General features: G+C 38.3%; 1 protein-coding gene across 1 annotated transcript; it reads left to right on the forward strand.

The window, feature by feature from the left end:
* The first annotated feature begins 8,965 nt into the window (after nt 1-8,965).
* LOC117239322 lies at nt 8,966-9,478 on the forward strand. Its single transcript, XM_033504821.1, has one exon. The coding sequence runs from the start codon at nt 8,975-8,977 to the stop codon at nt 9,476-9,478; it is 504 nt and encodes a 167-aa protein (XP_033360712.1). The 5' UTR covers nt 8,966-8,974.
* The last annotated feature ends 3,149 nt before the right edge of the window (nt 9,479-12,627 follow it).

A 12,627-nucleotide genomic window follows, 5' to 3' on the forward strand; every position in this document is an offset into this window, starting at 1 on the left:
GTCCGGACAATCACAGACATCGAAGGAGGTGGATCATACACCCATCTAACCCACATATAGGATTTGATCAGTGCCCTCTCAACGGGGGGAGGATGTTACGTCGCATAGAACATCTGCACTCCAGCCGACGCTACCTGGCAGCCAGCGGCCCACCTACATTCTTTCCGACCCTCAATAAACTCAAGGACCCACTATAAAACGTCAACTTTTAGTTTCATTGTTTCCATATGTCAAACTGTTGGTCTAGAAGTATTTTTGGTTTATGTCCGGGTTTCGGGAAAGTCCTTGAGTTTATTAGGCGTTCTTAAAAATCACGGAGAAAGCAGGTAGTTACCGAATGGGAAACCGAACACATGTCTACCGAAAAATGCTGGATTTCCCCAGGAACGAAGTCACCGCCCGATCCACGTTGGTGGGAGACTTCCTCATATCCTTTTTCATTAGCATGGGTCATAACCAATCGGCATCGCGGATGGTTACCCTCACTTCCTTGACGAAAAGTGTAAAGAACGAATCTGCGTTCTTCGTTCAAAGGGCACACCCATACCAAGCTTTCCACCGGAAAAACATAAGAGCGAATAGTCAGTCAAGCAATTCGAGTCTCTCAAGTGGGTCAGTACATCAACTCAAGATTCTAGTCCATCAACTCAAGTCAGTCTATCATCGCAAGCAGTTCAAGCATCCTCAAGAAGACAACAAGTCGAATACAGTCAGTCGACAAAATACATTATCATACGCGACAACACGAACAGAGTCTCAGGTCGTACTCATTCGTAGTCATCTTGTATTAAACATTCATTTTGTATTACACCGAAGTTGTTGGATCGTGCAAATATATATAATAACCTGTTAATAGCAGCGTTATCTTCAATTTAACTACCCTTATTATCCCAAAAGAAATAAGGGATCGAACGATTCGTGGCGTCGATTAGTCAATCGTAACGGGAATTTACGACTCCCGTTGGCTCGCTTCTTCGAGATCTCGTCTCCCCGCGAACGTGCGAAAACAGAGTGGCCGCCTGGTAATTACCGCGACGCCTTATATGAACCAGATACGATCCTTGGGCAGGACGACCGTCAAGGGTCTACGCGACCCTAGTGCGAACCCATCATAAACAGTGGGTCTATTGTACAGTCAAGGTACTTTAGGACCCCACGGAAAAATCCCATAAAGCACGTAATTCCTTTATTTTATGATACATCTCAGGAAGACCGGAAACGCGGGTTTTCCCCCTAGTGCAAGATCACCCGCGCGCGGACCTTCATTAGGGCGGTCAGTCCATCTTTAAACATACGTCTTTACCCAATGATCAGTTAGAAACAGACTTGAGACACACTCACCACGAACTTTCCTCTACGACAGCAAAATCACCAAGGCTCACTCTTACACCAGTATTGTAAGAGTCAACATATAACAGTATTCAGTCAGTGACAATTATATTTAACAGGATAGCCAGTGAACTAAAAGACAGCTGTATTCAGAGTATTGAGTGGAATAAATAAGGTGAACTAAACCTTGCTCTTTACATTTCTTATAATCCCCCACCTTGGACGCGAATAGCGTTCAAGGCTCGCGATACCAACCGATCAGTTGTGTCTGACTGGTCGCTAGTTAGTTGCGTGTCGCAACACTCGTATCGTCATTTAATATCCACTACATTGACGTTTAATATCCACTACAGATTTTTCTCTGTAACTGATTTACAAAAACATTACCTTGATAAGAAATTACAATAAAAAAATATATATGTACAATATGATAAAATATAAGGATATGATGCAATTATTTCCTTATGTATCTCGCATATATCATGCATATTTCAAAACACTTCCACATAACGATCTGAAATGAAAAATGTGTAGAATGTACGTAATATTAAACATGGAAGCATAGTGTTACAGTAATTAAGTAAATTATATTGATACGAAATAACAGTATTCGATTGTTCTTGTTCTTACTTATAAACAAAAGTGAACTAAAGCATAAAGCATAAATGTTAAATAATGAACATTTAATGAAATGCGTAATTTACAAATTTTAAAAGTGGTGGAAATTCATTCTCAGAGAAAATACGTGCATAATGAGATTGCATATATTTAAACACATGGAAACGTGGACAAACCAAGTAGACCTTGTCAGGATTTTTCAATCGAGGCAAATACAAACAGTTGCTCAAAACAAGGGAAAATAGACTTATACCACTTTCAAAAGATGCGGTCCAATTCTCAATATCATGTCTTTTTTTTTTAATTTCTGTGATCATGGCTTTCAAACACCATGTATTTTTTCTAATTCTCTGGCAGTTACACCACTTTCGAGTTTTCTAATTATGTTATATATTTAAGGGGACCTCTCCTGTATTTTTTAAACAAATGATAATTTATGTACGTAACTACATTCGTCGATTAAAAACACAAAATTCGTTTGTTGACACCATTTTTCCATTTCCAATAGTTTCCTATAGACAATGCTGGATATACATGTCGGAGTCAGGTTGGAATTTTGGGGGCGTTCAATGAACTTTACCATCACGGGTGTAGTTAATGTTTATTGGTACAAATGTGGACACTTGTGACTCTCGTCTGAGACTCGATAACGCATCCGCGGTCAACGGGTTAGTAGGCTTGTTTCTTCGTCCAATTCTAAGTTGTAATGGTTACCCAGCAAGACGTTAGTTAACTCGTACAAGAGCGCGTACCGGCGAAAAAAGTGACTTTCCGTCACGGTGACACTGTCGAGGAAAACTATGATGGGTGTGTCTAAGAGCACGACATTCTCGGATTCGTGGAGAGATGTCTTCATTTGAAACGTGAGGGAAATTGACGCTGCTGTTAATTAGTCAATTTGGGACAAAGACTGCTTGTCCGTTCGAAGAACCTTAGTTAACAAAATTCTAAGGTTTATAGCGGGTCTTCAGGCTAGCTGAACTTATGCTGTGCAGATGCATCGACATCTGGAAATCATTTTGCCCGAGGGAACCGTTGGAACCTTTTTTTTCTGTTGAGTACCTCTACGGGTATTTCTTTTAATGAGGGCTATGTTATTACTCCACACTTTTGATAGACGGAGCGTTCGTCCCGTTGACCGCAGCTACGTTCGGCAACTGACTGTCGCCTCGAGCCCAAGCTCATTGTCACAAATCTCAAATAAATACAATTGGGTAGAATAACGGCAAATTGTTTAATTACAATTTTTATGGATTTTCCCGAAGTTTCGGAGGGGAGGCCCCGGTGTCCTCTCATCTCCGACATACATATATAGTTTTACTTTCTAAATTTGCACGATTGATGAATGATGAACTCTATGAATCTACGAACCATAATCGGCGTCACACGGCTGACGTTCCCTGTTGGTAATAGTAATAAAAAAAAGAAAAAAAGAAAAGAGAGAAAAGCCCTAGTCCAGCGATGAAAGTCAGCCGGAGCTCTCCTTTTTCAAACGAGCAATGCTACTCGTATCTTCCAATTTCACTGTTGTCCGTTATCTACCGGGTTTCCACGAAAGTGTGTCTGTATTTTTTTCTAAGGATTATCTGATATCGAAGAGGATCGTGTATCAAGGGACATAGCCAAAGCAAAGAAACCCGCTGTCGAACAAATAATAATAAACTGCGGAATAGGTTCTGCTAGTGAATATAGGATTGTTGACAATATGTTCTTTCGATCATGGTGTTCCTTTTCACTACTCTTCTGTTTCGCCTTTTTACTTTACATTTTTCTAGTTCGTAACAAAATGTTTCTCAAGTTCAGGGATTGCTACGGATTAACGTTCTAAATGAATAGACAATTATTAGTGTCACTTGCACAGGTTAATCGAAGAAGTGTTTCAAATAAAACTTACTTTGTTTCAGGGAATATCCTGTGATATTTTTATTTCTATAGCCTGTGAGATTTTGAAGAGACCTGTGCTTTTCTAAACTGAGCTATACATTCGCTTATAGACCATTCGATGCATCTTTTAATTCTCTACAAAATAGTATCGAGGTATTTGGGTCAAAAAGTGCATAGTTTAAAAGATATTTTAACTTTAATCTTGTAAGACTCATCGTATGACAGACGCGGTGCTTTCATGTTTACGTTTCCCTCGTCTTTCGTACACCTGATTTTATAAAATTGGCATCGAAATAGTTCCATTTAAAGAAACAGAGATCACATTAGGATGTGGAAAATGCATCACCTAGATGGTCTGGTCAAGACGTGTTTCATTTAAACATGTTACATTAAACTCAAATGAGTTTCATTTAAAACACTTTCTGGAATAATATATAGTAAGAGATTTTTACGTGGATCGATTAAAACGAGATATATATACAGTATGTTTACGCCATTATTTTCTAGCGTTTCCTAAACGACAAGTATGAGCAGAAGATATGAAAGAGGAAAAAGATGAATGGCTGAAAGTGAACTACATGTTCACGGTAATATGTTTTTCACAAGTGACAAAATGCATGTGTCTTTTGCAACTACACTATTTTTTGAGATGGAAACCTTCTTCTGCATACATCGAATCCTTTCTCCATTCCAGGGAAAAAGTGATGATACTTTGATTTTAATCTTTTATAATATCACATGAAAGTCGAGAGAAAGTATTGTAAATTCTACAAAATTAAGCTAAAAGTATCTTTTAAGCTAATCAGTTTTCGACTATGTTGTCCTAATACCTCTTTTCGCACGGTAATGGGAGGATTCGATGTATACGAAAAAGGAATATCTCTTTAAAAAATTAGAAACTGGACGCGCATTTTCACATTTTTCTCGTACTTATCGTTTACGAAAAAAATGCTGGAAACTAATAGCGTGAACACGTTGTATATTATATTGTTATAAGTTAAATTAACAAAACAATGAATAAAAAGAGTAATATAATTGGGTTTAAGTTTCTCTTTTTTCTTTTTTATTAAGACTACAAGATGATTGTTTCTCGCCGCATCGTTGTATAAAATTTGAATATGGATAGCTCGAAGAGAGTCTAGTCTATTTGAAGATTATCTCACAGTCAGTGATCGCGATGTTCTACCATTCACCTGTTTTTTGGCGATGTGTAAAAATATTTTACAAACAAAGCTACAAGCATATGCTGCAATTGCCTCCGAAAGGATATTCAGAATTAGGAAATGTTTTATCATCGTTATACAGCATGTCCCCGATTTAAATGTCAAAACTTCGGAAGCGTGTAGGGACCGAGTTACTAAAGCCTCGTCTACATTGGCAGACATTGTCCGCATATATCGTCCGCCGCCAGTCTCCAAAAGATCTATCCAGACTGTCTGCAGGCTATGTCTGTTGTCCAATAACAGCGTGCCGATAAGTCGAGGATGTATCGGAGATGGAGCACACGCCTTGTTGAAATCTGTCTTTGAAGAAACGCGACTAAAAGTCATTAATTGCTTTCGAAATAATTCTTGTTTCGAATCGAACTGAAAAACTACTGGGCAAACTATCGTTTGGACGTGGGAGTAAGATCAGCTTATTCGAATGTTGAAACGAGGGAGAAGGAGCGAGGTGTAGACATAGAAATACATACATTTGAAGTTTCGGTTATAGTAGTCAGCGTATATGGAGTAAAAAGAGAAGATAAAAGCGATAGGCGAGGTGTTAAAAATTTCATATAAAAAGGAAGAAATGGGTATAGTGCCCCAGATGGATATTAAATTAAGTGTACGGTTGAAAGTCCGGAGTAGAGACCGCGCAAATGTATTTATAGAGGGGCGCGCTACTAATTAACGGTATCTCTTAATCCTTCGGTATACAACTTCCTGAGCCGAAACTGTGATGTTCCCAAAACGTTACTGTTAACTCATTTAGGTTATTAAGTCGTATGTATAAATTATCGCAAAATGAAAATATTAACTCAGCAGTTCGTTGTAAGGTTTGTATATACAAAAGAGAGAGGGATGATATACATATATAAATGAAATTCCTTATAAAACATTGCTGTCAGATATAACTTTAACGCAATGACATTGCACATTAAAAGAGAGTTATTAATTTATACCCTGTTAAGAATTTACTACAGCGTAATCTGCATAGAAAGTTAGAAATTATTTTCTTGAAGACTATCGGAGGCAATTTGAAAAGTCTGTTTCAGGGTTTTAACGATTCACTATACCCTTTATCCCGCTTCGTAGAAGAAATGAGATGATACAGTTACCCCCCTTTTCAGCAAGGGAGAGACGCTTATTCGGCAAATGGAGTGGACATGTAAATTTTCGCGTTTTACGATAGTTTGTTTAGGGACCAGCAACGTTTCTTTTATAAAATTTGTCCACTTCTAGACAATTGAAATAAGTAGCAAACACGAGATCGTATATATGTAATAAAAAAGTTAAAAAATCCCACGATTCTACATTAGTTGTTTATTTATACGTACTGGAGGGAACAATAGTAGAGCTGAGACTTTAATTTAATTACTAATGTCTGACGTCACGAAGCATGAATCGAAGTAAGAAGGGACTCTAGCAGGCCACCTGGGAACTTTGCCTCCAGCTTATGTATGTCTACGACAGGATCTCTGATAGGATATTCCCTGTCCTCAAAATGTTGTATAAAGGGACCTCGCTAAAACCACATAAAAAGATGTCACGATATTGGCTTTTCGGAAACACTCGCGTAGTTGTCGCACTTGTACTTTGCTCCAACCCAACTAGTAACATGATATTTCCTCAAGTTTGAAATTTAGAACACTAAAAAGATGTTTGTCGATATGTATAAAAAAGATTTGAAATGTTAAGTTATCATCTTTGCGATGCCTGCATCTTGAATTTTGCATTCCATTGTTGAAGCGTTAATTACGTTGTATCCGTTCATCTGTTATGATTTTATTATAATACATTTTGTTCCGGTGAATAAAATACAGAGTTCAGAAACTCAAATATCCATCAATGGATTTCGTTAGATACGTCCACTCGCGAAGGCTTTAAAAATGCTACATACATAGTGCAATATGTACAGATTAAGAGATTATAATCTTAAGAAACTTCCCTGTTGTTATGCATGACGTTGATAGAGCAATGACTTGCTCGATTGTGATGGACTTGGCATCCATCATACTCTAGTGACAATTATTTTAATGACAAAGTTTAAAGATTTAGAGATTAATAAACACGTGCGGCTTTAACTTCTTCGAAGCTCCGCGTGGCGAACAGTTCGATAACGCGGATGCCTTCGTGAGTTTTGTTTCCTGCAATTGCACCCTGCACGCGACTTCCTTGGATTGGCCACGCCAAACCAAATCCATTACTACTATTTTATTTTCTATATTAATAACTCTGCTTTGTATGCAATCAGTAATAAAGAAACTTAAGGTTTTCAAATTGGCCAGAATATTCTGTATATAACATCCATGTAAATAGAAAATGTGTGCGTGGAGTAACCGAGAGTGATAATGAGAACAAACGATTTTGCATCGTGGAGCCATTTTGCTAAACCATTTCTTGTTGTCCTAGTATATGCGATAAGAAACTATTTTAACTATTTTAAGAAATTATTTTAATCTATTTATATTTCATCTTGAATTAGATGAAATTTTATTCTAAAAGTTTCTATATTCTTTGCTTGCGTAACGATGGAATAGTTAAATAAAAATGACTACATTAATGGATTAAAAAATTTTAGGCTGCGTTTACTTCTTGCTCCAATTCGTACTTTACATTTATCAATATTGTAGCATAAAAATTATGTCGTTAATTGTAACAAGAATGAAAAAATGAATACATTTTGAAAAATGATTTGAATCAATTTTTAAGTGTTGTATAACTAAATTTCTTCTACACAATTTTTACGTATAAATTATTTCTGTATATCTTATAGTTGCTACGATACTTTTATTTCTTACATGTTAATAAGCAGGTTGACTACCTTAAATATACATTTCTAGAAGATAAACGTTGACTATAAAGTGTTACCAATATCTTCGCAGTTGTATTTAAGTGTTCTACACACTTAGTTACTTGTTGTCTCGTGCATCTGCCTTTAGTTTCACTTCAAATGGCTATAATTTGAAATAAATTTTGGAAAATTGTCGCAATATTTGAAATTATAAAACTCGCAAACTCGTATAAAATTGCCTCCTCTTTCTCTTTACACGTTTAAAGTGTTAACCGAAAAAATTCGAGTCTCGTAAAATAGCATGAGTTGAAACACGGAAGCTGTTATCTGTGGACCAACACATCCGGCGCAAATGGAATTCGAGCCAAATTCTAGAATTTTAAACTTCAAATCATTTCGTTATAACCTTAGGTATTATTTGCTACCCGTACGCTGTAAATGTTAACAATAATATGACATTAGTATACCTTTTCACCGAAAATTAAATGTAATTATATCTAGACAACGTTGAAGCGTCTATACCTGTAGCAATTGTCAAGAAATTATGTGTCGCAAAATCTAAATAGAATGCAGCTGCAACGTCGATCGTGATTGTAAAATATTACAAAATTACTTACCCTCTAAAAAACTTTCCCAACAAGAGCTAAGTGACTTCATATTATTAGTTTCTTCATAGGTAGATATGGAAGGATATACAAAAATTGAAAACACTACGTTTCTTTTAAGTAGAATCACATTTCTTTGTGCGTTGATCGACGCAATTCGTTATTCCACATAGGTCAGTAGATTTCAGCTGAGTGTTTTAAATAAAAAGTCTTTTTTTAAATTATCACTAAAAAAATAACAATAACATTAACACTAGGTTTACGGGAGCCGCCAATTTGACTGATTTCGAACCTCGAAATGAAATATCTCAAAAACCATAGCATTAATTTTAACCATTTTGCATCGTAAATTGATCATTTCCCGTCAAATTGACGGGCTTAACCTTTCATAAACAAACCGTTTTTCAAAGGCTGTGCAAAAGTTTCAGTTATTGTAGACATTTCCCATTATTGTCTCCGCTTATTGTAAATATTTACAACAGGATAATTGAATTTGGGCACAATATTTTCTTTTTCTGATCAGTCCCCCTTTTCTAGCAATTATGAGTAAATCCAGGAGATATAATAAGATATTGCACATAATTGTAAACATCAATGAAGATTGTTCTGAGGATACCTTCGAAGAAGATCAATATGAATTAGGCCAAAGAGAAGGTGATAGTGAAAGTCCTCATTACACTGAAAGTGGAAAGATAGAAGGACCTTCGGATAGTGAAGAGGAAAACTTCTTGAAAGTGTGTCATAACAAGAAAAGGATGCGGATTTTTTCTAGTTCTAACTTCGAGGCTGAAAGGACGAGTATTCCAGGCACATCCCAAAATGTAATGGGTGAAATTGAAATTGCAATTGACGGGATACAGTGGATAAAACTGAAAGCAGGCGGATCTAGGGGTAGGACGCCCTTTCTTATGATATTCAAAGATATCGCAGGGCTTACTGGCTATGCTAAGAGAAATATTATGTCGGGTTGTGTAACTAGTGCTTTCGAATTGATAATTGACAGACACATAATGGAACACATAAAAGATTGCACTGAAGTTACGTAGTTTTTTAAGAATTCTATATGCCCGGGGCGCGTATGAAGCGAGATCATTGAAAGCCTCCGAAAGATTACAAACAGATAAATTTGCGCTGATATCCGAAATATAGAACAGATTTATAAGTAATAGCCAGGCTTATTACAAGTCATATGAAAATGTCTCAATAGATAAACAATTATTTCCAACGAAAGCCCGATGCAGGTTTACGCGATATATGCTGGATAAGCCTCATAAATTTGGCATTAAGTTTTGGTTTGCAGTTGACGTCAAAACAAAATATATTTTGAATGGTTTCCCTCATGTGGAGAAAGATGAAACTCTATGCTCAGGGGGAAAAAGAACAAGATGACTTTGTTTTCTTCAAATTTATATAAATCAGAAAACTGCACGCTTGCTGTGTATAAAAGTAAGCTTAACGTAAAAGTCCTCCTTCTAAGCACCAAACATACAGGTGTACGAATAGAAGGTAATTATAAACGTGTTCCAGAAATCATTGCTTTTTACAATAAAACAAAGTTTGGCCTGAACGTCGTTGACTAAATGGCACGCAAATATAGTGTGAAAGCAGGGAGTTTCCGATGGTCCCTTCAAGTCTTTTTCAATATTTTGGATTTGGCAGCGATAAACGCGTGGATATTATGTAAAGAGTGCACCAGATCGAAAATATCCAAAAAGAAATTCATATTTTGTTTAGCCAAGCAATTAACTGGAGAAAACCAGGAGAAAATTTGCCAAAGATCAGACGCTTCATTTCTGTCACCTTCAACGTCAGAAGTGCGAAAAAGTTGCCAAGTGGGTTATTACAAAAAAATATAAGTAATAATTATTGTATATATTACAAAAAGATCGAATGCGGAAAATGCACAAACAACATTCAGTATATTTGCGAAAAATGTGCTCAGTAGATATAATTACCCTGTACCGTTAATGTTATTGTTATTTTTTTAGTGATAATTTAAAAAAAGACTTTTTATTTATTAATAATTTATTTAAATGTGAAGCCTAATATTATTCCTTTCAGACCTAATTTGAATAAATCGATTTAAAAAAAAAACGCGTATTTTCGTTTATCCGTCAATTTGACGGATCCCGTAGAGATAGGTATACTACATACAGATTTAAAAAATTAGAAAGGCTAGGAAAAAATAATTTTGTATATAGATTCTTTAGATGAAATGATTAATTTACGATGCAAAATGGATAAAATTGGTGCTATGGTTTTTGAGATATTTCATTTCAAAGTTCGAAATCCGTGAAATTGACGGGTCCCGTGAACCTAGTGTTAACAATGTTTGTCTTAATGTCGAGTCTGCATCGTTTTAAATCGTAACGGATGCACGTCGAGCTCGAACGATGATGATACAGAAGTGATACAAAATTACTATGACTATCTGTCCGATGGACTAATAGTGTAACTACCAGCGATTACCGTGAACTGCTATCGCCTATTGACTATGACGGGCTAAGATCAACTACCGACTCCATACAAGGGAACCTAATAATGTCTTATACGTGGAATATTATGAAATCAAAAAGTTAGTTAGCTTCATTCTATGTAGGGTCGATCGTTTTATGTGCTAAAAAATAGTTCCCGTTTGTTTATTACTATCACGCTATTTACCTTCCACTTGACTGCGAAATATGATCATATCGTAAATAGTGTCAATGTCAAAGCCAATGGAACTTTAATCCCAGAATAACTATAGAGTTAGTGCGACCTGATTGAAATTTAATCGTCTTAATTTATACAATTGCAGCTACAGATAAATTTTTCCTATGCTTTTGTCATTTCTGTAGGTTTCGAGATTGCCGATGACCCAGCAGTGCTTTAATGCTGGCAGAACGGACCGGTGATTGATGGTGGAGAGGGAGCTAGGGCGGAACCGTGGGCGCGATCGAAATCTCCGGGAAAACTAGACAATTCGTACAAGGAAGTTAATTAGAGTGCAGAACTGGTGCTTGTGAAAAAAGTGGGTGTAAGAACTACCGGAATTCGGTCTGGAAAAACATGACAGGCAAAATAAAACCGCGTATGAGGTTATGACGATGAGGGAGGGACTCGTGACAACAGCGCCGCTGCACGAGCTACCCGGGAAACTACACGGACGCAGCCATATTAGCACGCGCGCCGAAAGCGCGTCGCGCGGGCCATTTGAAAGAGGCAGTAACTAGTGGCAGTGATAAGTGCGGGCGTAAGTGGCCATTTTGCGCGCCCAATGGGGAAAAAGGACACAACTGCGGGGAAGAGGTGGATAAAACCATGAGAGGAGGGGGTGAAACGGAGTTGGCTGCTGAGTCGGCACACGTCAAAACCAGAAGTATGACGAAGGCTGTCCCGCTTAAGGAGGGATTCTTCTGCTCCGCATTGAACACGCGGAACCTACGGATGGAGGAAACGACGGAGGAAGAGGAGATCCCCGCAGTCGAAGCGCCCTGCGCGAAGAAAGGGAAGGCCCGCGGATCTTCCGAGCTGCCCACGCACCTGGCCGAAGAAATGAGAACATCTACTACGGCGGACATAGGAGCGGAGCTGATCCGTCGGGCTTCTGAGGTGACCAAGGTTGCTGAGACATCCGGTAACCTCAAGGGCACGCATGTAAAGATGCTGAAACGATCTCCTTTTCCCTTCTTCTTTCTACATTTTGGAGACGTTCTTCCATCAGCTGGATCAACGGGGGGCCTAGTTCCTCTATCTTGCGTTCGATCGCGGCGAGACAGCGCGTCTCGAACTAGGCCCCCCGTTGATCCAGTTGATGGAAGAGCGCCTCCAAAATGTAGAAAGAAGAAGGGAAAAGGAAATCGTCCTCGCCGAGACCACGAGAAGGATGAAGCCTGGAGTTCTAAACACTTCAGCGACCAAAGGAGGGCAAGCGGCTGCCACGAAAAGCAGATACAAAGAAGAAACAACCGGCGAAGCTAACTCCCGCGACAGGGGCGATGAGCCCGAGGAACGCCCCAGAGGGAGGATCGGAGAACGTGCGAGACAGTCTGGGGCCCCCCGCCCCCCATACACCGCGAACATCAGCGGTAACGATCACGCTAGGATCACGAAGGATAGATCGGGCTAATCCTACGCAGAGGTGTTGGCCACGGACAAGGACAGCGTCCCTCTGGCCGAGGTCGGCATCAACGCGGTAAGGATGCGTAAAACTATG

The sequence above is a fragment of the Bombus vosnesenskii genome, unplaced genomic scaffold, assembly GCF_011952255.1.
Source record: "Bombus vosnesenskii isolate JDL3184/JDL3185 unplaced genomic scaffold, Bvos_JDL3184-5_v1.1 scf7180000013918, whole genome shotgun sequence".
Lineage (NCBI taxonomy): Eukaryota > Metazoa > Arthropoda > Insecta > Hymenoptera > Apidae > Bombus > Bombus vosnesenskii.

What these genes read in the sequence shown, in the direction of transcription:
- LOC117239322 (XM_033504821.1), top strand. Translation starts at nt 8,975, where the DNA reads ATGAGTAAATCCAGGAGATATAATAAGATATTGCACATAATTGTAAAC.